The sequence below is a fragment of the Lagenorhynchus albirostris genome, chromosome 14 (assembly GCF_949774975.1).
Source record: "Lagenorhynchus albirostris chromosome 14, mLagAlb1.1, whole genome shotgun sequence".
Taxonomy (NCBI): domain Eukaryota; kingdom Metazoa; phylum Chordata; class Mammalia; order Artiodactyla; family Delphinidae; genus Lagenorhynchus; species Lagenorhynchus albirostris.
Genome location: NC_083108.1, coordinates 50,886,896 through 50,913,975, shown reverse-complemented (window position 1 = coordinate 50,913,975; position 27,080 = coordinate 50,886,896). Strand labels below are relative to the sequence as shown.

Below are 27,080 nucleotides of genomic sequence, written 5' to 3'. Positions count from 1 at the left end.
TGAAAATTCTACATGCAAAGGCCAATTACATTATGTATGCTCTTTACTATTTTGCTAACTCTTACTAACAAAATGGAAAAGGCACACATGGTCTACTACATACTAATCCTTTGTTTTCCTCCTTCATAATTAGTAAGGTTCAGCATCTTCATCTTACCCATGTACAAAAAATGGGGGAAAAATTCTATATGAAGAGGTATCCCCAAACCAAAGCAATTTGTGATGATCAGATAATATCAATTATCTGATACCCTTCAAGGGTAGAAACAAACAAATAAAAATAACACCCTAGGGCTTCCTTGGTGGCGCAGTGGTTGAGAGTTTGCCTGCTGATGCAGAGGACACGGGTTCGTGCCTGGTCCGGGAGGATCCCACATGCTGTGGAGCGGCTAGGCCCGTGAGCCATGGCCGCTGAGCCTGTGCGTCCGGAGCCTGTGCTCCGCAACAGGAGAGGCCACAACAGTGAGAGGCCCGCATACCGCCAAAAAAACCCCAAAAAAACAAACAAAACAAAACAAAACAAAAAATAACACCCTAAAAAGCCCAAATTAAGACCCACATACACCTCCACACAGCAACCAACAATAAAAACTTCTAGAAATGTAAACATATAAAGATTAGGAATGAATGATCTTTTATAAAACCATCTTATAATATCTGATAATCAGTAAATACTATCTCATAATTGGTATATGTTAAATCATTTACCTTTTCTGAATGATTAAGCATGTCTTGAGCCTCTTTTCTTTCTCCTTCCACTCTTTCAAGATTATGTTTGAGATGCTTCACCTCCTCTTGTAAAGATGTAATTCGAGCTATCAAGTAAGAAAAAAGTTCAAGTCACATAGTCATTGAAAGAGAAATCTTTTTTTCCCAGCATTATTAACATAAAAAAAGTTTAAAATCTCCTGATCAGACAGAAATTTATTAAGTGTTTTCTTAGCAGTATATACAATAACTACAATACATAGTGATAAAAATGTTATTTCTAGTTGGAGATCATCTAGTATATATTCATTTTACAGATGGTCAAAGAGATAAGCCTGAGCTTCATCCAGAAATCAGATCTGAGTCCTAATCGAGTGCTCTTTTCCCCATGTTAATTAAGGCAAGTATTTAAGTGCTTTTTTACGTATCAGACATTCTGAAAAGTGTTTAATTACTCTTAAACTTAATGAAGAAAAACTCCATTACTAAAGAAACTAAGTTTTAAGGAATTCAAGTCCTCTAACAAAGCTTAGTGTTAACCTACCTGATGCTCATGTCATGCAATGGTAGCAACTCACACATTTAGAAACTCTACTCTTTAAGATATGCTTTACGTTTTGTTTTTAATGCATAAGTACTTAATAAACACAATTTAATACATGCAGAATCTAACATATATGAATATAATTATATTGTCTAGTTCAAAAGTAGAAACCTATTTTCTTATTTTGTGATTCAATGTGGCCTAAGATTTGACGGGGAAATGGATAAAGCACCCTAAAAGACCTGGAAAAAATTTGTACTTCTTAAAGTTTAGTGTTTAACTTGCAATACTTGCCAAAGTCTCCAAGACACTCAACCTGCCTCCTATATTTTACTGTTTCTGAAGTAGTTCTTTTTTTTTTTTTTTGGCGGTACACGGGCCTCTCACTGTTGTGGCCTCTCCCGTTGTGGAGCACAGGCTCCGGACGCGCAGGCTCAGCGGCCATGGCTCACGGGCCCAGCCGCTCCGTGGCATGTGGGATCTTCCTAGACCGGGGCACGAACCCGTGTCCCCTGCATCGGCAGGCGGACTCTCAACCACTGCGCCACCAGGGAAGCCCCTGAAGTAGTTCTTTAATGAACAAATGAATATTAAATCTTTGGCACGTGATAAGGCTTGTCTGGTAGGCTAGTTCTAGGATCTAGAGAGCAACGAAGCAATTTTATTTACACACACAGGCAATGTGGCATTCTGTTCACATAGGAATATTTTCATATAGGAGAAAGAAACACCTGCTAGTTTCTTTCAAATGGTTGAGCAAAAATACAGAGAATGTGTGTGTTTGTATGGAGAGAGATAAAGCAAACATGGCAAGATGTTTAAATGTTAAAGTGCTATTTAAAAAATGCTTCTTCCTGTATTTATAATAATAGGTTTTTAAAATCTGTAGAAAGATAGTATACTCAGGTTAAATTGAATTTCTGTGTAGAAGTTGTTCATATAAACCAACTCTCAAGAAGACAAAGTAATGAAAATATATGGGTTGAATTCATTAGAGTCCTAGTAACTTTACAAAAGGTATGTTAAATATATTTTATTTTCCTCATTTATTGTATTTTTTAAAAAATGCTAGGAAGAAACTATAACTTGTCTGTACAATACATGAAAGCAAAAAAGCTTCACATTAAAAAATATATACACACACACACACACACACACAGAGTAGAAGGAATAAGAACCAAAATATCAGGGATCATAACCTAAGCAGATCAAAACAATAAAGCTTCTAGAGGAAAATAGGGAATAATATCCTCATGATTTAATCAAAGAATTCAACAGGCCACACTAAATAGCACTGACCACAAAAGAAAAAAAAATAGGACTACATTAAAAATAAGAAAAGTAAGACCTCCTGTTCATTGGCAGACAGGATTTAAGAGTGAAAAGGAAAACCACAGAGTGGAAGAAGATAATTATGGTACATAAATTTGATAAGGGACTAATATCTAGGACTCCCACAAACCAACAAGAAAAAAGCAAACAATCCAATAAGAAAAGGGGGGGGGCAAAAGACTTGAAGAGCATATCACAAATTGCCAATAAACATGTGAAAAGCTGCTCAATCTCGGACACCAGGGAAATGGAAACTAACCCCTAAGGAAATACCATCAGGCACCACCTGAATGGCTAAAACAGTAAGACTGACAAAACTCAGTGGGGATGAGTACTATCCTTGAGGAGGCAGTGGAACAACCAGAACGCTCATACATTGCTGGTGAATGTAAACTGGTGAACCTACTTTGAAATACTTGGATGTATTTACTAAAGCTAAATATACTCTATGGTTCTACCACTTCTAAGTATATACCAAAAGGAAGCACATGTATGATTACCAAAGAATATGTACAAGAAAGTTCATATCAGCATCATTCATAATAATCCCTGAATGGAAGCAATCAGAATATCTGATTTAAAAGACATGACCACAAAATAACTGATAAATTGCAGTGGTCATACAAAATACATGGAGTACTATACAGCAAGAAGAACAAACTACTGCCATATACAACAATACGGATGAACCTCACAAACAATGTTGAATGAAATAAACCAGAAACAAAGGACTGTTTCTGCATGATTCCATATATAAAAGTTCAAAAACAAGCAAAACTAACTTATGTGTTAGAAGTCAGAACAGTGATTACTTTGGGGAAAAAGGGTTAGTGACTAAGCAGAAGTACAAGGGAACTTCTGGGCTGCTGGTAATATTCAGTTTCTATATGGGTGTGTTCATGCTGTGAAAATTTTTCCAGATACATATTTTTTATTTATTTTAATATGTACAGATATGTTAAGTCTCAAAAATAGAAACCAAAAAAAACTCACTGTGAAAAATCTAAATATGTTAAAATCCCCAAATATGAAATCTACTATCTAAATTTGAGGCCCATCAACTATATATAAAAATTAAAAACAAAGGAATGGGGACTTCCCTTGTGGTGCAGTGGTTAAGAACCTGCCTGCCAATGCAGGGGACATGGGTTCGATCCCTGCTCCGGGAAGATCCCACATGCTTCTGAGCAACTAAGCCCATGCGCCACAACTACTGAACATGCACTCTACAGCCTGCGAGCCACAACTACTGAGCCCATGCGCCATAACTACTGAAGCCCGTGTGACTAGAGCCCGTGCTCTGCAACAAAAGAAGCCACCGCAATGAGAAGCCCGCGTGCCACAAGGAAGAGTAGTCCCCACTCGCTGCAACTAGAGAAAGCCCACACGCAGCAATGAAGACCCAACGCAGCCAAAAATATAAATAAATTAAAAATATATATATATATATAAATAAACAAATAAATAAATAAACAGGCAAGATACAACAGGAAAGTGCAAATTAAGGGAAAAACCCCTCAAGGTCAGATATATTTAATATCATCTATAATACAATTTTAATCCAGTAAGAAGATACAGAAGTCATAAAACCTTAACACACCAAACAACGCTGCATTAAAAATATACAAAAGCAGGGTATTATGAAATATCCACAGCTAACATCATACTTAATAAACAATACAAAAGGAAAACTAAGATAATTCCATTTATAACAGCATCAAAAAGAACAAAATACCTAGGAATAATTTAACCAAGGAGGTGTAAGACTTGTACACTGAAACTAATAAATAAATAAATAAATAAATGCTGAAATGAATTTTTTAAATACCAAAATAAATGGAAATATATCCTGTGTTCATGGATTAGAAGTCTTAATATGTTAGGATGGCAATACTATCCAAAGCAATCTATAGATTCAATGCAATCCCTATAAAAACTCCAAAGATATTTTATGCAGATATGGAAAAGCAGATCCTTAGATTCATATGGAATTACTTGCAGACTGGAATATCTAAAACAGCACTGAAAAAGAACAACAAAGCTGAAGAACTCAAACTTCCAATTTCAAAACTTGCTGTAAAGCTACAGTGACCAAAACAGTGTAGTACTGGTCTAAGAACAGACATATAGACCAACTGAATAGAACTGAGAATCTAGAAACAAAACTGTATACCTAGAGCCAACTGATTTTCAACAAGGATGCCAAGACCATTCAGTGGGGGAAAAAGTAGTCTCTTCAACAAATGGTACTGGGACAACCAGATATCCACATGTAAAAGAATGAAATTGGACCCCTACACATCATACCATATACAAAAATTAACTCAAGTTAGTCAGAGACCTAAATATAAACGCTAAAACCATACAATTTTTAGAAGAAGACATAGGGGTAAACCTTCATGATCCTCAATTTGGCAATGTATTATGATATGACACCAAAAGCATAAGCAACATATATTAAACTGGACTTCATCGGGCTTCCCTGGTGGCGCAGTGGTTGAGAATCTGTCTGCCGATGCAGGGGACACGGGTTCGTGCCCTGGTCCAGGAAGATCCCACATGCCGCGGAGCGGCTAGGCCCGTGAGCCATGGCCGCTGAGCCTGCGCGTCCGGAGCCTGTGCTCCGCAACAGGAGAGGCCACAACAGTGAGAGGCCCGCGCACCGCGATGAAGAGTGGCCCCCGCTTGTCACAACTAGAGAAAGCCCTCGCACAGAAACGAAGACCCAACACAGACAAAAAATTAATTAATTAAAAAAAAAAACCCAAAAACTGGACTTCATCAAAATTAACTTTTGTACATCAAAGGACATTATCTAGAAAAATGAAAAGACAAACTACAGAAGGGGTGTAAATATTAGCAAATCACACACCTGATAAGGTCTAGTATCCAGACTCTTAAAAGTCAACAACGAAAAGACAAAAGACCCAATTAAAAAATGGACAAAGGACATGAGCATTTTTCCAAAAAGGATATACAAATGTCCAATAAGCACATGAAAAGATGCTCAACCTCATTACTCATTAGGGAAATTAAAGTCCAACCCACAGTGGGACACCGCTTCATACCCACTAGGGTGGTTATAACCAAAAACAGTTAAATATCAAGTACTGGCAAGGATGTGGAAAAACTGAAACCCTTGTACAATGCTGGTGGGAACATAAAATGATGCAGCCATTGTGGAAAATAGTCTGAAGTGCCTCAAAAGTTAAACACAGCATCAGCACATGACCCAGCAATTCTATACCTGGATATCCAAAAGAACTGAAAACAAGTATTCCAATAAATAGTTGTAAACGAATTTCATAGCAGTGTTATTCACAATAGCCAAAAGGTGGAAACAACTCAAATGTCCATCAACAGATGAAGAGCTAAACAAAATGTGGTGCATACATACAATAGAATATTAGTCAGCCATAAATGAATGAAGTACTGATACATGGTACAACATCAATCTTAAAAATATGCTAGGTGGGGCTTCCCTGGTGGCGCAGTGGTTAAGAGTCCGCCTGCTGATGCAGGGGACACGGGTTCGTGCCCCGGTCCGGGAAGATCCCAGATGCCGCGGAGCAGCTAGGCCCGTGAGCCATGGCTGCTGAGCCTGCGCGTCTGGAGCCTGTGCTCCGCAACAGGAGAGGCCACAACAGTGAGAGGCCCGCGTACAGCAAAAAAAAAAAATATATATATGCTAAGTGAAAGAAGCCTGATACAAAAGGTCACATATTGTATGATGTCATTTATATGAAATATCCAGAACAAGTAAATTCAGAGATATAAAACAGATTGGTGGTTGCTAGGGGCTAGGTAGAGGGGCATATAGGGAAGGAAAGCTTAATGGGTACAAGGTTTTCTTCTGGGTTAATGAAAATGTTTTGGAACTAGATAGACAAGGTGGTTGTACAACACTGTGAATGTACTGAATGCCACTGAATTGTACACTTTTAAATGGTTAGCTTTATGTTATATGAATTTCACCTCAATAAAACAATACAAAAAAAGCTGTTAGAAATACAAGGGGGCTATGAGAAAAAAGACTACAGTCATAGTGTTAACTTTTAAAATATGTTTCAAAATTTGGCAAATCATCAAAGACACAAAGAATAAATGGAGTCTTAGAAAACTGGTTAGATTAGAAAATGGACCTATTGTTTTTCTTCCAAAAGTCAAATCCAAAAACACACCAAGTAAAAAACTTACACAATTTCCAAATGCCCATGTAACAGTTAAAAACAAAAGTGCATTACACTATGATATACTATTCCCTCAGCCTATTTCCCTATAGACATGAAGCTAAGAATGTTTTTTTCATTTTTAAAGGGTTATAAAAAGCAAAACAGAAGAATATGTAACAGAGATCGTATGTGGCCCACAAAACCTAAAGTATATACTATCCAATTATATTTGGGAAGTCATTTCCCAAACACATGAAGAAGCTTCTGCTCAATAGTGTACATGGAGAGCATTCAACTAGGCAACAATTGTTACTGTGCCACAAGGCTAGCCTCCCAAACTATGAGAAATTTATACCTGAGGGATCTGAAATGTCTTAAGAACCATAAAAAAATCAACATAAAAATTTTATGTTTGCGTGTGTGCATGTTTTACCACAATGCACCTTGTATGTTGAGGCTCATATAAGTTTTGTGCTTTTTAATGTGTGTGAACTTTGATTCACATTTAAATTAAAAAATAAACCTTAAAGAAAGCATTGAAAAAGGATAAACATCAACAATAGGTCATGCTATGAATCTTCCTTAACTTCACCAATATCTAAACAACAGAGTCAGTTAAAACCATTGTTGATGAACACATAATGATGGTCTCGTCCTTGAAAGCAAGCACTTCAAGCTCAGCGTTATCTGGAAAATCACAGACTTAAAGAATTTTAGAATTGAAAGAATTTATAGGGGTCACCTAATCTTCTTGGTTTATAAATAAAGCAGAAGAAGTGACCTGCACACAGCTAATAAGCTGTATATGAAGAGGCCTAGAGAAGCAATTTAAGGAAGTGGGGTATGAGGCTTTTTCTAATATATATAATGAGGATACTTTCTTGGTTATATTCAGATCTATTTTAAGCCTAGTCCCTGAGAAATAAGATTGCAGAGCACTCCTCAGCTAAGAACGAATGGGAGATCCTAATTTGTTTCCAAAGTCCAAAAACTGACCCCGACCTCTCTCCACAGAATTACAGCTAATCATCAAGCCCCATGAGACCCCAAACTATGTTCACATCCTGTGACTTAGGTTAAAATGCACTATCCCACCCCCTAATTTTCCCTGAAAGATCTGGCAACTTCCATGCATATCTGTTTTGATTAGGTAGTATGGATGCTGATGCTGACAGAAACAGAAAAAAATGTGAGAAGTGGAAGCCAGGAATCTTGTTGAAAACAAAATGATTTTATTACCATGAACAGTTTGTGAGTCTAAAAGGAAACTTTTAGACCACAAAGCCTGCTGATATCTCTAGTCCTAACCTTTCCAAGTACCGAATTCTTTATTTGCAATGGGATTCCCTTTCTGCAGTTTAATTTCTATTTCTACCAACAATGCATGAGGAATTACCAGGTTTTAATAGTGATAATCTTCTCTGCCTGGTTAGTTCCACTTTGAGTAAGACTTTTGTGAATTGGGCACTTTTAAAAATTAAGTTTTCAGGGCTTCCCTGGTGGCGCAGTGGTTGAGAGTCCGCCTGACGATGCAGGGGACACAGGTTCATGCCCCGGTCTGGGAAGATCCCACATGCCGTGGAACGGCTGGGCCCGTGAGCCATGGCCACTGAGCCTGCACGTCCGGAGCCTGTGCTCCGCAATGGGAGAGGCCACAACAGTGAGAGGTCCGCGTACCGCGCAAAAAAAAAAAAAAAAAAAAATAACTTTTCAGTAACTGGCTGTAAAATTGGAAATATTCACATTACCTCCATCACAAGGGTGCCTGAGAGAGTGAAGAAATTACAATTTGATACAAATTGTCCTGAAACAGAAAGAATGCTAACCATTTCCAGTATTAGCAAGGTCACTTTCTTTTTTATTGAAGTATAGCTGATGTACAATATTATATAAATTATAGGTGTACTATATAGTAATTCATAATTTTTAAAGGTTATACTCCATTTACAGCTATTATAAAATATTGGCTATATTCCCCAGGTTGTACAATATATCCTTGTAGCTTATTTTATACCTAGTAGTTTGTACCTCTTAATTGCCCCTCCCCCCACTGGTAACCAGTAGTTTGTTCTCTATATCTGTGAGCCTGCTTTTCTGTTATATTCACTAGTTTGCTGTACTTTTTAGATTCCACATATAAGTGATATACAGTATTTGTCTTTCTCTGACTTATTTCACTTAGCATAATGCTCTCCAAGTCCATCCATGTTGCTGCATATGGGAAAATTTCATTCTTTTTTTAATAGCTGAGTAGTATATTCTGTAGTATATATATACCACATCTTCTTTATCCTTTCGTCTGTTGATGGACATTTAGGTTGTTTCCCTATCTTGGCAATTTCCAGAGTGGCTGCACAATTTACATTCCCACCAACAGTGTATGGGGGCCAAGGTCATTTTCTTTATGAGGACAATATGATCAAAAATATATTACCTTACACACTTAAAAATTAAGATGGTAAATTTTATGTTTTTAGCTACAATTAAAAATAAAATATAAATTAAAAATATATATAAATTAAAAAAATTACCTTCCATTGATAAACAAAATGTGGTATATATGGTATAAATACAATGGAACAGTATACAACCTTGAAGAGGAAAGAAATTCTGATACATGCCACAACATGGATGAAACTTGAAGACATTAAGCTAACTGGAATAAGACAGACACAAAAGGATAAATAATAACTTCTATGAGGTAGTCAAATTCAGAGACATAAAGTAGAATGGTGGTTACCAGGGGCTGGGGAGAGTGGGAAATGGGGTATAGATTTAATGGGTATAGATTTTTTAGTTTGGAATGATAAAAAAAGTTCTGGAGATGGACAGTAGTGATGGTTGCATGACAATGTGAATGTATTTTATGCCACTGAACTGTATACTTAAAAATGGCTAAAACATAAATTTTATGTCTATTTTACCAGAGTAAGAAAAAATATTACCTTGTAGGTCTCCAATCATCTCAGAATCATGACCTCTGTCTCTTCGTTCAGCTTCTAATACAGCTTGCAGCTGGTAATAATCCTTGTCCATTTGTGACTTGGAATTCTCCAAAATTCTATTTCTCTCCTGCAATTCTCTATTCAGGGACTCTAGCTGAGTAATTGATTTGCTCATCTCGGTGTGACTCTTCCTTAATCTTACAGCTGTGTCTGATTCTGTCCTAAGTAAGTCATTGGCTTCTTCTAGCTAATTAAAAAAGAGAGCAAGAAAATAGTTTTTTACCAAAACACAATCAAACTTAAATTTTGATTTAAAAAAAAAAACCTCACTCCAAAAACTTACCTGCTTTTGTAATTGTGCCAGCTTCTCATTAGCAAGGTGTGAATTCTGACTGACTTTCTTTAAGTCTTCCAACTGATCCTTTAATGTAGAAACTAGAAAATGAAGGAAAAATATGTAAGTTTTCATAGAGGAAACATATAAATCCCTTTTAAAAAATGAAATTTGGTCTTAGGCCATAAAAGTCAGCTATATTGGGTCCATATTCCAACTTGGAAGTACCTACATTTTAAATTTATCAAAAAGTAGAACACTGTTTTATAATACAGAATGCAAAAACAGATGTTTCCACTGCTGTAATATTTTAAATTCTTTTATTCCTTTCATAAAGGTTAATCTATTAGTGAAATTATATAAAGCTAATTTTAAATATTACCTATTTTTGAATAGTACAAATCTTTGATTAGTTCAATTATTTTTAAAATGGTTCAACCAGTGGCAGGGCAGGAATAAAGACGCAGACATACAGAATGAACTTGAGGACACAGGGTGGGGTGGCGGGGGGGGAACTGGGACGAAGGGAGAGAGTAGCATTGACATATATACACTGCCAAATGTAAAATGGATGGCTAGTGGGAAGCAGCCACATAGCACAGGGAGATCCGCTCGATGCTTTCTGACGACCTAGAGGAATGGTATAGGGAGGGTGGGAAGGAGGCTCACGGGGGAGGAGGGATGGGGATATATGTATACATATAGCTGATCCACTTTATTATACAGCAGAAACACAACACTGTAAAGCAATTATACTCCAATAAAGATGTAACTAACTAAATAAAATGCTTCAAAATTCAAATGGTACCAAATGGTGTATTGTATAGCATGAGTCTTTCTCCCTTCACGTCGTCTCGCAGCCCCTCTGGCTCTCCTCCCCAGCAACAACTATTACTAATTCCTTGCATATCCTTCCTAAGATAGTCTGTGTATCCATACCCTAATATATAAAAACACAAATATATATATATATATGTTTTCACATGCATATCTACACACACACACAAACATATATAGATAAGCAATCTTGTTTTAAACAATCTGTACTTTTTTTGGTAAAGATACATTTTAGAGATTCTTTTATAAGTTTATAAAGAGATACTTTATTCTGTTTTAAAAAATATTTTTAAATTCTTTTTTTTTTTCCTTTTGCGGTACACGGGCCTCTCACTGTTGTGGCCCCCCACCCCCGCCACGGAGCACAGGCTCCGGACACGCAGGCCCAGCAGCCATGGCTCACGGGCCCAGCTGCTCCACAGCACGCGGGATCCTCCCGGACCAGGGCATGAACCCGCGCCCCCCGCATCGGCAGGCGGACTCCCAACCACTGCGCCACCAGGGAAGCCCTAAATTCTTTTTTTTTAATTAATTAATTTATTTATTTATTGCTGCTTTGGGTCTTCATTGTTGTGCAAGGGCTTTTCTCTAGTTGGGCTACTCTTCGTTGCGGTGCACGGGCTTCTCATTGAGGTGGCTTCTCTTGTTGCGGAGCACATGCTCTAGGAGCATGGGCTTCAGTAGTTGTGGCTCACGGGCTTAGTTGCTCCACGGCATGTGGGATCTTCCCAGACCAGGGCTTGAACCCATGTCCCCTGCATTGGCAGGCAGATTCTTAACCACTGCGCCACCAGGGAAGCCCAAGAGATACTTTATTCTTTTATAAAATGCATAGTATTCTACCATATATACTAAAATTTATTATACCACTGATTACATTTACATTGTTTATAATTTTTGCCATTTTAAACAATTCTAAAATGAATAGCTTTGTTTCTATATCAGTATATATGTGCACAAGTATATGTGAAATAAATTTCTAGAAGTGAAATCACTGGATCAAAGGATGTAGAAAGCTATTTTAAATTTGTAACACTAATATCAAAAATTCTAGTCTTGTTGTTCTAAAATATGGCTACTTGTTAGAAGTGCCTAGAGAGCTTATTAAAAATACCAATGCCCAGTCTACATGTCTAGATCAATTAAATTAGAATTTCTGAAGTTTAGGCATTAGTTTTCTTTGAAGTTTCCCAAGAAATTCCAATATACACCCAAGAATAAAAATCAGTACCCTAGCTAAAACATTACTACTGAATCTAATATGTTATAAATAAATTTTGGGACATGGGTATTTAGCTCATGAGGTGTCTTAGGACTGTGGCTTCAAAAATATATAACAGGCACTAAATTTAAAACAACCTCAAGACGAAGACCTCAAGATAGTGTTAGAAATTCCAGTGTTTTTCAAAGGAAGTAACAATTTACCTTCATTTTCTACATTCCTCCTCTTCTCATTTTCCTGTTCTGCTTTTCTTTGGTACTCATTAATTCTATGCTGTAGCAACATTTTCTCCTTCTCAATCTGAGACACTGTAGATTCTAGGTTTCTTCTTTGATTCCCCTAAATTATGAGAAAAGTTACCACTACAATTAATACTCCTCATTTATTCAAGGGAATACTCTGTTCTTTTTTTAAAAAGTACACAATTACTTAAGATAGATATTTTGGTTTCAAAATCAGATAATACTTCCTAACAACAACAACTTTCTAATAGTAGAATTAGCTTGCCTTAGAAGAAAACAGTGAGAATCCCCTTATTTTAACTAGACACACAAAATTTTCAAAGATTTAAAAAAAATCCTTGAGTATAAAAAACCCTATGAATCTTGTCAGACTGAAGGTCGAACACATTGTATTCAAACACATTAAGATGAACACACTGTATTATATTACCAATATTTTGGTTTATTTACAATCCTAAAGTTTAAGACATGAAATATAAAAGGAATCAGATAACTACATATTTGATAATTAAATGGTGCAAAACTCAAATGATACCAAAGGTTACAGTGTTTATAGTAAGTTCACCAGTCCCTGTATGAGGTCTCCCTTAATCCCCTCCCAATCTCTGTAACAACTTACCTTTCTTAAGATGTTCTATGTATGTACCTACTAATGCATATTAAAGAGTAATGAAAGAAATATTTATTTTAGAAAATGAAACTAAGGGGAGGGGAGGGTTAAAGAAAAAAAATACTCCAAATTCCACAACTTAAAAAAATTTATCTTCTGTTTCTGAGTTACCACTATCAGCATATTCTGCTTTTGATGCTTCATTTTTATCTTTAAGACTCCACACTGGACAAACCTCCTTTACAGTGCATGCTTTTCTGGGCTTTTCCATTTTTAAGTGAAATCCATCTTTTAAGTAAGATGCTGTCAGAGAAATTTAGTAAAATTTGACAGAGATCATCCAAAATCTTTCCAATTGTAAGATTTTATCATTCTTTTATTTTTTCATTTTTAAATTTTGAAATTTAAAATTCTACATTTCAGAAGTTTCAAAGACAGTACATGTACCCTACCAGTCAGTTTCCCCTAATAGTTACATTATTAACAATGGTACAATAACAAAATCAGGAAATTGATATTGGTATAAAGCATGCATGTGTAGTTCGATGTCATTTTATCTCATGTGTAGATGCATGTAACCACCACCACAATCAAGACACAGAACTGTTCCATCAGCACAATGATCTCCCTCCAGCCACTACTTATAGCCACATGCATCCCTCACTTCTCCCACCACCTATATCCCTGGCAACCAACAGGAGGTCCTCCATCTGTATAATTTTGCCATTTTGAAAATGTTATATTAATGGAATCATACAGTGTGGACCTTTTGAAATTAGCTTTTTACATTCAACAAAATATCCTTGAGATCCATCCAAGTTGCTGTGTGTAACAACAGTTCATTTTTCCAGTCTACAGATCTTCACCCTCTTATCAGGGTCTTTCACAGAGCAAGTTTTGATGAAGTCCAATTTATTGAATTTTTTTCCTTATATGGATCATAATTGTGGTGTAATGTGTAACTCTTCACCGAGTTGCAGGTCCCAAGGACTTTCCCCTATTTTTTCTCTAGAAGTTTTATATTTTTTATGTCCCTGTTTAAATCTATGGTCTGTTTTAAGTTAATGTTTGCATAAGATGTGAGACTGAGGTTGAGGTCCATATCTTGGCCTATGAATACCTAATTGCTCCAGCACCACTTGCTAAAAAGACTATCCTTCCTCCACTGAATTGCTTGTGCACCTTGGTCAAAAATCAGCTGGCCATGATTGAGGGATACTGATCCATAGTTTTCTTTGTAGTACCGTCTTTGCTAGACTCTGGTATCTTGGTAATTCTAGCCTCATAAAATTCACTGGGGAATGTTCCCTTCTTTTATATTTTCTAGAAGAGAGAGTGTAGAATTGGTGTTAATTCTTCTTAAAACACTTGATAGGGACTTCCCTGGCGGTCCAGTGGTTAAGACTTCCCCTTCCAATGCAGGGGGTGCGGGGTTCAATCCCTGGTCAGGGAGCTAAGATCCCACATGCCTTGGGGCCAAAAAACAAAAACATAAAACACAAGCAATATTTTAACAAATTCAATAAAGACTTTAAAAATGGTCCACATCAAAAAAAAAAATCTTAAAAAAACACTGGGTAGAATTCTCTAGTAAAACCATCTGTCCTGAAGATTAATTTTGGGGGGAGCTTTTAAATTATGAATTCACTTTAATAGTTATATAGGGCTATTCAAATAACGTATTTCACATTGTGTGAGTTGTGGCAGTTTGTATTTTTGGAGGAATTAGTCCATTTCACCTAAATATTACACTTACTCGTTTGGAACTGTTTATAGTATTTCCTTAAGAATTTTTTTTTTTTTATATCTGTAGAGTCTGTAGGAATATGCTCTGTTTTATTCCTGATACTGATCATTTGTGTCCTTTCTTTCCTTTGACAATCTTGCTAGAGGACTGTCAATTTTGTTGATCTTTCCAAGCAGCTGGGTTTTTATTATCACTGATTTTCTCTATTATTTTTCTGTTTTCAATTCCACTGACTTCTGCTCTTTATTTTTCCTTCCTTCTCCTTGCTTTGGGTTTATTTTGCTCTTCTTTTTCTAGGTTCCTGAGGTAGGAGCTTAGATAACTGATTTGAGACTTCTCGTCTTTTCTAATGTAAACATTTAGTGTATACATTTCCCTTAGAGCACTATGTTAGCTGCATCCCACAAATTTTGATGTATTATTTTCATTTTCATTGTTCAAATATTTTTATTTATTTATTTATTTTTGCCGTACGCGGGCCTCTCACTGTTGTGGCCTCTCCCGTTGCAGAGCACAGGCTCCGGACGCACAGGCACAGTGGCCATGGCTCACGGGCCTAGCCGCTCCGCGGCATGTGAGATCTTCCCGGACCGGGACACGAACCCGTGTTCCCTGCATCGGCAGGCGGACTCTCAACCACTGCGCCACCAGGGAAGCCCTCAAATATTTTGAAAAGATGAAGATCCATAACTTTGAAAAATAACTTTATGAGATATAATTAACATTCCAATGTATTTTTTCATTCCCCTTGAGACTCTTTGACCTATGGATTATTTAAAACTGTGTTGTTTAGTTTCCACGTGTTTGTAGATTTGCCTGATACTTTTCTGTTATTCATTCTGGTTTGGTCACAGTTTGGTCAGAGAACACACTCTGTATGATTTTAATTCTTTGAAATCTGGAGAAGTTTGCTTAGGATGTGGTCTATCTTGGTGTGTGTTTCTTGAGTGCTCGAAAAACATGTGTCCTTTGCTGTTGCTGGGTGCAGGGGTCTACAAATGTTGAATAGATCCTATTGGCTGATGGTGTGGCTGAGTTCTCCTATATGTTTGCTGATCCTCTGTCTAGAGAGTGGCATTTAAAAAGTCTCCAACAGTAATCGCAGATTTGTCTACTTCTCCTTTCAGTTTTATCAGCTTTTGCTTCACATATTTTGTAGCTCTTCTGTTTGATGAATACAAATTTAGGAATGTTATGTCTTCTCAGAGGACTGACATTTTTGTCATTCTGCAATGTCCCTCTGCCCCTGGTAATTTTCTTTGTCCTAAAGTCTACTTCACCTGATATCAATATTGCCATTGCTGCCTTCTTTTTGCTAATGCTTACATGATGTATTTTTCCACCTTCTTACTTTTAACTTGGCTATATTGTTACATTTGAAGAGAGTTTCTGCTGGACAGCATACAGGTAGGTAATTTTAAAAAAGCTACTCTGACAATCTATCTTAATTGATGTTGCATTTAATTTACATTTAATATAATTACTGATATGTTAGAGTTAAGCCTCCCATTTTGTTTTGTCCCATGTTTTCCTTCTTGTCTTTCTGTAGGTTACTTGAACATTTTTTGGAATTCTATTTGATTTACTAGTGTTTTTAAGTGTATCTCTTTGTATAATTTTTATCAGTGGCTGCTCTAGGTACTACATTATATTACTAGTGTTGGCATATTACCAGTTTGATTAAAGTGTAAAACCTTACCTCCCTTTATACCCATTTATAATTGTCTTAAAAATTTCTTCTATATACATGGAGAACCACATTAGACAATGCCGTAATTTCTGCTTCAACTGTAACATAAAAAAACTTAAGAGGAGAAGGAGAGTGTAGTGTGTTTACCCATATTCTAGAACCATGTTGAAATTTTAGTGCATAAATTTCAGTTCAGTGGTTCTTAATAGTTGAAAGGTGAGAAAGGAGCAACAGATCAAAAATTGAATCTGGAACTGTAGCAGAAAGAGACAGACAAATTCAACTATTAAGAACCACTGAACTGAAATTTATGTACTAAAATTTCAACATGGTTCTAGAATAAAACCACACAAAAGAAACTAAAGTATAATCTAATTTCACTTAAACCTGCAGCTCCAAAGTGAGTCTTTCATCATAATTCTTTGGTCCTGTTCTGTATTGCAACCTATAAAGTTCAAATATAATTTTCTCAGAAAACAATCTGAAAGAGGGAAAAAGTCTCAAAAAGGAAAACTTCTGATAAGAAAACAAAAAGTACCTCTTCATCCAATTCTTTCATTATCTTGTCGAGTTTTATGTTTGAAGTTCTGTAAAAGCAAAAGCAATATAGATTATAGATATATTTACTTTTTATAGCTTGGGGTGAAACACCACATTCCTTACTTTTCCATTTAGCTAAGATTTCTTAACCTTTCTTGTGTGTACTGTGGATCCCTTTCGCAGTCAGTCTGGTGAAGCCTATGGCATTTTCTCAGAATAATATTTTAAAAGCATAAAATAAAATACATAGGATTAAAAGAAACCAAAATTATACTGAAATACAGTCATAACCTTTTTTAAAAAAAGTATGATTCACTAATATATGCATTTTATTAATATATTAAATAAGATCTAGCAGCAGTAATTTTAAAGTAGTAATGAGCATAAACGGTATTTAGAGATAAATAACAACTGCATTCTAAGATAATATTTGTGATTTCTATCGGTAATAAAAAATTCACAGCTACTGCTAATAACTGTGGATTATTCACTGTGTTCATAATTAAAGAAAATGCTGAATTTCAGCTAAAGGTTACAGAAAAGATTCACTTCTGTCACCCAAGTTTAAGGACCTTGAATTCCATCCATGGATGCTTTAGGAGAGGTCTATGGATTCTAGATTAAGGATCCCTGAATTCCCTCATGCAATACTTGCTACTTCACAAAGATTAACCATTTAACCTTTAATATAAGAGTAAGTAAATGAAGGGAAAGGTGGCATATATAAAGCAGTAAATGCACCACTTGGCAACTTGGGCAAAAATCTGAGATAAACTGAAAGTGTATTATTATCTCCATCACAATTCATTTTTGGGGCTTTCTAAACCTATTTCTGAGCTTCAAATCTGTACATGCAACGTTTCACATGGATGTCTTACCAAATAGCTCATTCAGCATGTCCAAAGCTAAATGAATTCCCTCTGCCCGGCGACCCCTCCCACAATACCAATCTGCTTCTCTTCTCCTGTCCCAAGTAAAGCACTCCGCCTGGGAATCCTCCTTGACTCATCTTCCTCCCTCATTCTCATTTAGGTGAATAAATGTCAAATGCTGTGTAATTAACCAGGGAGTTCTTTTTTAAAAGCAAATTTGATCTTTTGTTTTACTTTTAAGTTTAATAACTTTTAATGTTTTTTCATCACCCTTAGGATAAATCCCAAATTTCTTAGCTTTTCAAAGACAGAGTGTTTTAAGATCTAGACTCTGTCGACCTTCCCAGTTTCATCTCAGGCCACCCCCCCACCACACACACACCCATTTTCGTATGATTATTGGCCACTTTGGCCACTCTTATTTCCTCCTTAAATTGATCCCTACCACCACCACTACCACTAATTTGTCATTTGCCTTTTAATTTTAATAGAAACTGCTCAACATTTATGTAATAATATCTATCCATTTCCTCTCCTTATTTCTATGTTTTATACCTAGAAATTCCTTCCAAATACTGGGCTCAGTTAATTATTTCCTTAAAGTGCTTTTCTAAAAAAAGCTTATATTAGACACTTAACTATTTAATCTATAAGGAACTGTAGGTAGTGAGCAGTTTACTTGTTTCCTCTCCCCCACTCACAAAATTGCCAATTTTCTCAATTCCATTTTTTTGAATACTTAATCTGTTACCTGTTTTTCATTTATTCAATACTATCTACTAACAATATAATAAAGTGTTATTGTTTGTAATTAATAAGTAACTAAGCATTATGCTAGGTTATTTTAAATTATCTTGATCATTTTATATTTTCATAAATATATATGCTCTTATTAAATTTAGACTCATAGGAAAAAAATTCTGAAAAAAATACTGCTATAACGAATCATAGTGGAAATTAAAAGAGTGCACCAAAAATTTAGTGAATTTTAATCTTCAAAAACAGCTACACTTTAGAACGCATCTTATTTAATGTAAACTAATTTTCCCTTTCTGTCAGCTAATTAAAATGTGAGACAAAATCAATAAACCAGGCATTAAGTGAATATTCTTCACTGAATGTATATCAATAGCAATCTTTACATCTCTGCCTTACTTCCATTTACTTTCAAGGGTTTATAGAGTACAAGTTTTAAAATCAGCATTTGCTATACAACTTTTAATGTGAAAAACATAAAGTATATTCTCACCTGCACTTCTGCTCCATTTCATCTTTTAACTGCATTTCATTATGCAACTGTTCTTCCAGCTTATAAATTGTTTTTTGCAAATTTTCCTGCTTTAATTAAAAACAACATAAACTTATTCTAGTAAGAATATTCATAGAGAATTTTAAAATAGCAAGTTTATATTACCATTTTATACCTGTTTACAAGGAGTTATCTGATCCAATCTTACCTTTTTCCTTTCTATCTGAAATTTTTATTATTAATTTTTTGTGTGTGTGTGGTACGCGGGCCTCTCACTGTTGTGGTCTCTCCCGTTGCGGAGCACAGGCTCCGGATGCGCAGGCTCAGCGGCCATGGCTCACGGGCCCAGCCGCTCCGCGGCATGTGGGATCTTCCCAGACGGGGGCACGAACCCATGTCCCCTGCATCGGCAGGCGGACTCTCAACCACTGCGCCACCAGGGAAGCCCTTTATTATTAATTTAACAAGCATTTTTTTTCCAACACCTACTAATATGTCAGGTGCTGTGGTAGGCATTAGTAACACAAAAATTAAAAAGATTTGGTCCCCGTTCTCATAAAGCTAATAGTTCGATAGTGGGGCACAGGGGAATAGGAGGGTGAAAAGAACCTACAATAACCCAGACATATACACAAAATATTATAATACAATGTGGTAGGAACTAATAAAATTATACATAAGGTGTACTGAAGAAGAGAAGAGGTCACATCTAATTCTGCCTTGAAGATGGAATGTTTGAGATGAGACCTATAAGAGAGGTATTTACCAAGCAGAGGAAGTGAAAGAAGGAATGCATTTTAGCTAAAATGAATGAGTCCAAAAGTAGAGAGAAAGAAAATATGATTGAATAATGGGAAGAAATCAAGTCTAGGCAGAGCAAAGAACATAACAGGGAGAACGAATCACATAAAATCTGAAAGGGCAAGTGGGACTATGATCCTTGTATGCAGAAAAGGAGTTGGGCACTTTAACCTATAAACACTTTAAAAGGGGAAATGACAGAGTATTGGCATTTTAGAAACATCACTTCGGTAATAAGGTGAATAGGTTAGAGAGCAGAGAAATTCTAGACTAAACAACCAATTAATAGACAGTTCAGGCAAAAAGAGTATATAGGTGTGATATAAGGCAGAAGCTGTAGAAATGAAGAGGAAATGGATAACTGTGTCAGTCAAAAGGCAGAATTTATAACCCAGCAACTGATTAGAAATAAGAACAGAGTAGCATTACAAAAGATGGGTGACACAAAAAGAACTGCTGGTGAGGGGATGGAGAGAGGAGAAGTGTGAGTTAGGCTTTGGCCTAGGTTGAAGGGTCTGAAAGATGTGCAGGAAGAGAAGTCCAGTCAGAGAGGGAGAAAAGATTCGGGTATGTTGTTCAGAGGAGCAAGCTAGATACACATGAGATTAACTACAGATAATGAGCAGAGAGCCAAGATCAGAACTATCTTGAGAAACACTTAATAATTATGGGGTTGGGGGGAGAGAGAAAGGGAGGAGATCCTGCAAAGAGGACTGAAAATAAAATCCAGAGGTAGAAAGAGAAAAAGAAGGAAATAATGAGAACATGAAGGTTCTTAAAGTTCCAAGGAGGAAGGACTGGTCAGTGTCAAATGCAGCAAAAAGAAAAATAAGATACGGAATGAAAACTATTCATCATATTTGGCAACTGCAAAGTTGTTCACTAGCATCTCTGCTAGAAGGCTTTCAGGGAAGAGTTGAAAATTAAATTAGTTGATTTTTGTACTAAGTTCTAGGTTAACAGAAATAGTAGGCACACAAGCGTTTTCTTCTTCCCCTGTGATCTTAACCAGAGCAAAAGATAAAAGCCACTGACAGAAACTTATGGCAGTCACCATTGAACAAGATCAGCCCAAAGAAAACAGGATTCCACTGAATTATTTTTTAAGTCCTAATGTAGCTCTAAACTTACAGGTAAGTAATACAGTCAGAGCGGGGTTATAGCAGCTCCTTATTGTCACCATCTCCAGGTCAAATGTGCTTTAATTTTGAAGATTTTTGAGCCCCTATTAGCTATATAATTTGGCAAATAGCTCTAATGGGATGAGAATTTAAAAGAGAAAAATGGCCATAACAGCTAACCAGTACTCGCATAGTTCACTCCCCTTTTTCTCACTTTCCCTTCCCACCATATGTTCTCTCACGTTTAAGAGTAAATATTTGAAGGAGAAAGAAGAATTCTGTCAGCTTTTAAAAATGATTGCTGGGCTTCCCTGGTGGCGCAGTGGTTGAGAGTCCGCCTGCCAATGCAGGGGACACGGGTTCGAGCCCTGGCCTGGGAAGATCCCACATGCCGCGGAGCAACTGGGCCTGTGAGCCACAATTACTGAGCCTGCGCGTCTGGAGCCTGTGCTCCGCAACAAGAGAGGCCGCGATAGTGAGAGGCCCGCGCACCGCGATGAAGAGTGGCCCCTGCTTGCCACAACTAGAGAAAGCCCTCGCACGGAAACGAAGACCCAACACAGCCATAAATAAATAAACAAAGCAAACTGTCAACAAGTAAAAATAAATAAACACTATTATATTTAAAAAAAAAAAAATGATTGCTGCCTACACCTCATCTCAGTTACAAATATGGAGGCTACAGCACACAAAGAGCTCAAAGAATGCTCTGAGGAGGCCAGATAATTATTTCTGGTATATTTAAGAAAAGTCCTGGTTAACCCAAAAGGACCTCCTCAATGTAAGCTAATAAAAAATATTTTAATCCTCTGTCTCATGAATATGAGCTGTTCTAACAATAAAAAGAACTCACGTCTCTAATATTCACTTCCTACAGGAATTCACTTTCCAGTGGTCAAATTAGAAGATGCTCACTGTACTAGTTATTCTCCATTTGCCACCTCTCCCTTCCAGCCTTGAAGACTCATCCTCTGACCTTCTCTGCCTTCAAATTTACAGAGTGCATTGACTGGGCTCTGCTGTCCTATGATTTTAAGCTTCGTTTCAGCATTCAGGAGACACCAGCCGAAAATCAGTTGGGAGAAATGAAATATCCGTTCTCCCCACACTCTTCTTGCCTTACCATGGCTCTGGCAGTGCTCTATGCTCCTCTTTCATGATTCTACGCATTCTCTCTGAGCCGTGGTAACAAGATTTGTCTCTCCTTGTCCCTTCAGACTAAGGGAAATGGCTTCCCACTGCTGTCAATCAATGGCTGCTTTAGTTCTCTTTATTTATTGCTCCCCTTGATCCTATGCATAGCACCATTAATAGTCCCTTCATTAAACTCTCTTCATTTAATAAATAAACAAAATGTGGTATATGCATATAACAGAATATATTAAGCCTTAAAAAGGAATGAAATTCTGATACATGCTACAACATGCCTGAGCCTTAAGGACATTAAGAAAAATAAGCCAATCACAAAAAGTCAAATACTGTATGATTTCACTTACATGAGGTACCTAGAACAGTCAAATTCATAGAGACAGAAAGTAAGGATAATAGTTAATAGGGGTTGAAGGGAGAGTGGAATGCAGACTTCAATGGGCACAAAATTTTCGTCTGGGATGAAGAAAAAATTCTGGAGATGATGGTGGTGATGACTGCACAACAACGTGAGGGTGCTTAATGTCATTGAACTGTACACATAAACATGGTAAAATGGTAAATTTTGTGTTATGTAAATTTTAGTACACACACACACAAAAACTCTCATTTAAATCTTTTGAATGTGCCATCTGTTTCCCTGTCAAGACTCTTACTGATACACTGATTTATCATAAATTCCTAATTCCAAAGACTAAAAAGACCACCTCTGTCAATCTGTGTAGCAATGTATAGTTTACTAACTGCCTCCACATATAATATCCCATTTGATATTCAGGTAAGAAATCAAACAAGAGAGGAAACAGTAGATAAAAAGTGCTATAAAAATTTAAAATCACTAACTACATTTTCTGAAGCAATGCATATTTACTTAGTATCATGCATACAAAATACATTATCCACAAAACAACTTTTAAAATAATAACAATAAGAAAATACCTACCAAGCTTTTATCCACATTAGAGCTAGTTCTGTTTTCATTAGGATTTGCTGAAGATAAGTATCTAGGAAGAAAATAGTTTTTAAAAGAAAACAAAAAACTCTTTAATATCTAGTAACAACCAGTAACAAATACTATATGCCTATCTTTTGTACTTGGCTCTGCTTTTAAAAATTGAGTGCAGGTTCTTAATTCTTTATTTTAGAAACATAACACAGAAATGATACATATATTAAATAAAACCCCCAGTTAGGTCTGAAGCAGCACTCTGTAATCATATACCTTAATATTCCTGCAGCAAAATATATGAATATTCATACCAAAGAGAATAAATAAAAACCATAAAATAGTCTCAACTTAGTTCAGATTAGGTTTTTGGCCATGAGAGCAGGTTATGGCAGGTTTTGCCACCAAACAAATCACTAAAAAACTTTTAGTTTTTAGAGCTTTTGGATTTAGAATCAGGAATAAAGAATTGTTGACTTCTACAGACATGTGCACAATTCCTCCCCACTGCCCCCAATTATCCTTCAGTCAAGAATGATATTGCTGGGGAGTGCCCTGGCAGTCCAGTGGTTAGGATTCAGCGCTTTCACTGCCGTGGCCCAGGTTCAATCCCTGGTCGGGGAACTGAGGTCCCGTAAGCTGCGCGGCATGGCCACAATGAATGATATTGCTTTTCTGGGCAAAAAAGTTAAGAGTTTTTGTGTAAGTGGTTGAAATAACAGAACCAAAGTTCTGAAGATGTCCTGCTGATCTTCTGTGACTCTAAACCTTGCAGAGTTTGTTAAATTCAATATCAAGTTAGAATTACATACAAATACAAGATATTAGTGATCTTCAGAGGTCTTCTTTAGACATCTTATCAGATTACCAAACAGATATAAACAGATCATATAAAAATTTTTTCTACACAATCAAATGTTAGGTAAAGGTAAGATACTTCTGCTACTTCCTTTACCATCCTATGACTACCATTATTACTACATCTACATCACCACTACAGTTACCACCTTGGTTAACCAGTAGAGCTCCCTCAAAAAGAGATCAAATAGCTACAGTATACTTCACAGCTGTTATGGGGCAGTTGTTAACACACTAGAAATAATTAATTCATAGTGAAAAACAGAAGATAATCAAGTGTCCTTTAAGTACCATGAAACATATATATAGCAGTGCTCTAAAAGAAACAGCAGGAAAATATGTCATTTCCCATGTTTCTCTTGGAAAATTATTCAGATCAACTACAGAATCAAATATTCAGGAGACAATAACAAGGGCTATGTAGCAGGTTTGTAGAGAAAAGGTCCCATATAACAAATGACAACTCCTAGATATAGTGCAATTTAATTCCATTGACTATAAAGTGCCTCAGAAATTCAGTGTGAGATTCTGCATTATGTGATATAAATAAAAGCATACAGCAACACCAGTAGAATCTGAATTAGATAGATCAGACTATTTGATCTCTGATTTATCTTCTAAATATAATATGCTATATAAGTAAAGTTTATGTTTAGCCTTCTGCAAAGTTAGTAACATAAAGTTCTCTGAATACAGTCCTGGAAATGTAAGGATACCAATGTACACGTCCATTCATTCTTCTACTTCTTATCTTTTTTTTCCTTTCAAGGTTCTTTTTCATATTATATTGTTGCTTTCATATAGAATCTGGTCATTTAGGTAAACTTTTTATGAAAGAGGTGTTAGATTATTAGGAATATAGCTAAAAGTTTAAGGCTGTTTTTAAAATGTTTATAACTCAGCTATACGTCAACAGTAAAGATCTCTGTTCTTGTATGTTTGGATTTCAGAAGTAAGAATTTCAGAAGTTTTTAATTTCATGCAATTCAAAATTATACTTACATATTACAGTAAGGGTAATTAATATTTTGCTGATTCTTTCTTTATTAAGAGCAACCATACCTCCAACCAAACATGTAAGAAACAATTACTAAACACTATATTACTCAATAAGGTGGTGATATTTAAGAACAGACTACAATTTCTACTTTTAAGAAATTCAGAAATTATTTTGGGATATGAAACACATGAATACAAGGAAAACTCACGGAACATAATTTAGTGTATTACAATGGATAAATAGTACAAAGAATATATATATATATATAATGCTTATTTAATTCAAGATTACCTTTGTGCAGAGAAATTAATTACTTTTGTGCAGAAAAAGTAATTAACTGCTGAACTCTATTACAGAAAATCCAGAAACACTGGGGGGTGTTTATATCAACATCTTGAGTGTTTCAGAAACCAAGCCAGAGAATAATTGATAAAAATATAAAATTTAGGGACTTCCCTGGTGGTCCAGTGGGTAAGACTCCGTGCTCCCAATGCAGGGGGCCGGGGTTTGATCCCTGGTGAGGGAACTAGATCCCACATGCATGTTGCAACTAAGAATTCGCATGCCGCAACTAAGAAGCCTGCATGCCACAATGAAGATCCCGCATGCTGCAACTAAGACCCAGTGCAGCCAAAATAAAAAAATGTTTAAAAATTAAAAATATAGGGCTTCCCTGGTGGCGCAGTGGTTGAGAATCTGCCTGCTAATGCAGGGGACACGGGTTCGAGCCCTGGCCTGGGAAGGTCCCACATGCTGCGGAGCAACTGGGTCTGTGAGCCACAATTACTGAGCCTGCGCGTCTGGAGCCTGTGCTCCGCAACAAGAGAGGCTGCCATAGTGAGAGGCCCGCGCACCGCGATGAAGAGTGGCCCCCGCTTGCCACAACTAGAGAAAGCCCTCACACAGAAATGAAGACGCAACACAGCAAAAATAAATAATAAATTAAAAAAAAAAATTAAAAAAAATATATAATTTTTTTAAAAAGAAGAAAAAAAAAAGAAAGGATGCTGCAGCAAACACACCACTTTGAAGGTTCTCTGTGTATTTCAATATAAAATAGCTCTGGGGCTTCCCTGGTGGCGCAGTGGCTGAGAGTCCACCTGCCGATGCAGGGGACACGGGTTCATGCCCCGGTCCGGGAAGATCCCACATGCCGCGGAGCGGCTGGGCCCGTGAGCCATGGCTGCTGAGCCTGTGTGTCCGGAGCCTGTGCTCCGCAACGGGAGAGGCCACAACAGTGAGAGGCCCGCGTGCCGCAAAAAAAGAAAAAAAAAAAAAAAAGCTCCAATGTAATACTCATGGAGTATTAGGGAGGGAAGAAGGATTAAAATATTGCTCTTTTCTAGGGGTCAAAACTCAAGTACTACCTACTTAGTGATACAACAAAAGTATTCTAACATCTAAAGAACAAAATTATTGTCTTACAGTTGGATTATTGGAGAAATTTCATAAAGCAAGACTAAATTGAATTCCTGTTTTCTAAGCTTGAACTGAATTACCCTCATAAAAAGTTTTGACTAAAATAACAAGATGCTTCACTTTAAAAGGTTAGTTATAATAACCTCAAATTTAATCATTACTGCAAGCAATTCAAATATCTAATACCATTCTAATGGAGTATAATTTGATTAGAGATACATATTTTACAATAAATTTATCAAGTAGATTTAACACACCCAGTTAATGGTGCATATAGTTCACTTTTATATATTGGTATGGTATTTTGTTTAGAGTTCTGTCGTGTAGTACTTGCCAACCTACATTGTACAACTTATCCATTTCCTCACTAGGATATGAGCATCTCAAAAGAAGATAATTATATCTTATTAATCCTCCTCCCTGCACCTTGGTGCTTAGTATATACCTGACAAAGAGTAGGTTGTCAAACGTGTGTTGAATGAATGAATGAATGCCCAGCATATGAAAATAATGTTAAATGTTTAACTTGTATCTGAAGTCCATTAGAAAAGACTAAAACTAATATTAGCTCATACTAATGATAAAAGTAACTAACATTGAGTGCTTACTCCATGCAAAGCATTGTTCTAAGTGTTTTACTGTGTTTTGACTTACTTAACCTTATAACAACCCTGAGATACATATTGTTATTATTATCCCCGTCATCCCTATTTTTGAGGAAATGGAGGCATAAAAAAGATGA

The 27,080-nt window shown here is 36.4% G+C and overlaps 1 protein-coding gene across 3 annotated transcripts in view; it reads right to left on the bottom strand.

Moving 5' to 3' along the window:
* Positions 1-27,080, bottom strand: part of ROCK1 (Rho associated coiled-coil containing protein kinase 1) — a 148,047-nt gene that overhangs the window by 35,671 nt on the left and 85,296 nt on the right. For 2 of the 3 annotated variants that reach the window (XM_060120837.1, XM_060120839.1), the window contains 7 exons: positions 23,059-23,119; positions 19,045-19,133; positions 16,922-16,970; positions 12,298-12,433; positions 10,045-10,136; positions 9,702-9,948; positions 709-815 (listed from right to left, as the gene is read on the bottom strand). In XM_060120837.1, coding sequence (XP_059976820.1) covers positions 709-815; positions 9,702-9,948; positions 10,045-10,136; positions 12,298-12,433; positions 16,922-16,970; positions 19,045-19,133; positions 23,059-23,119 — 781 coding nt within the window. The remainder of the gene's footprint in view (positions 1-708; positions 816-9,701; positions 9,949-10,044; positions 10,137-12,297; positions 12,434-16,921; positions 16,971-19,044; positions 19,134-23,058; positions 23,120-27,080) is intronic. The other variant, XM_060120838.1, reaches the window with a different exon arrangement.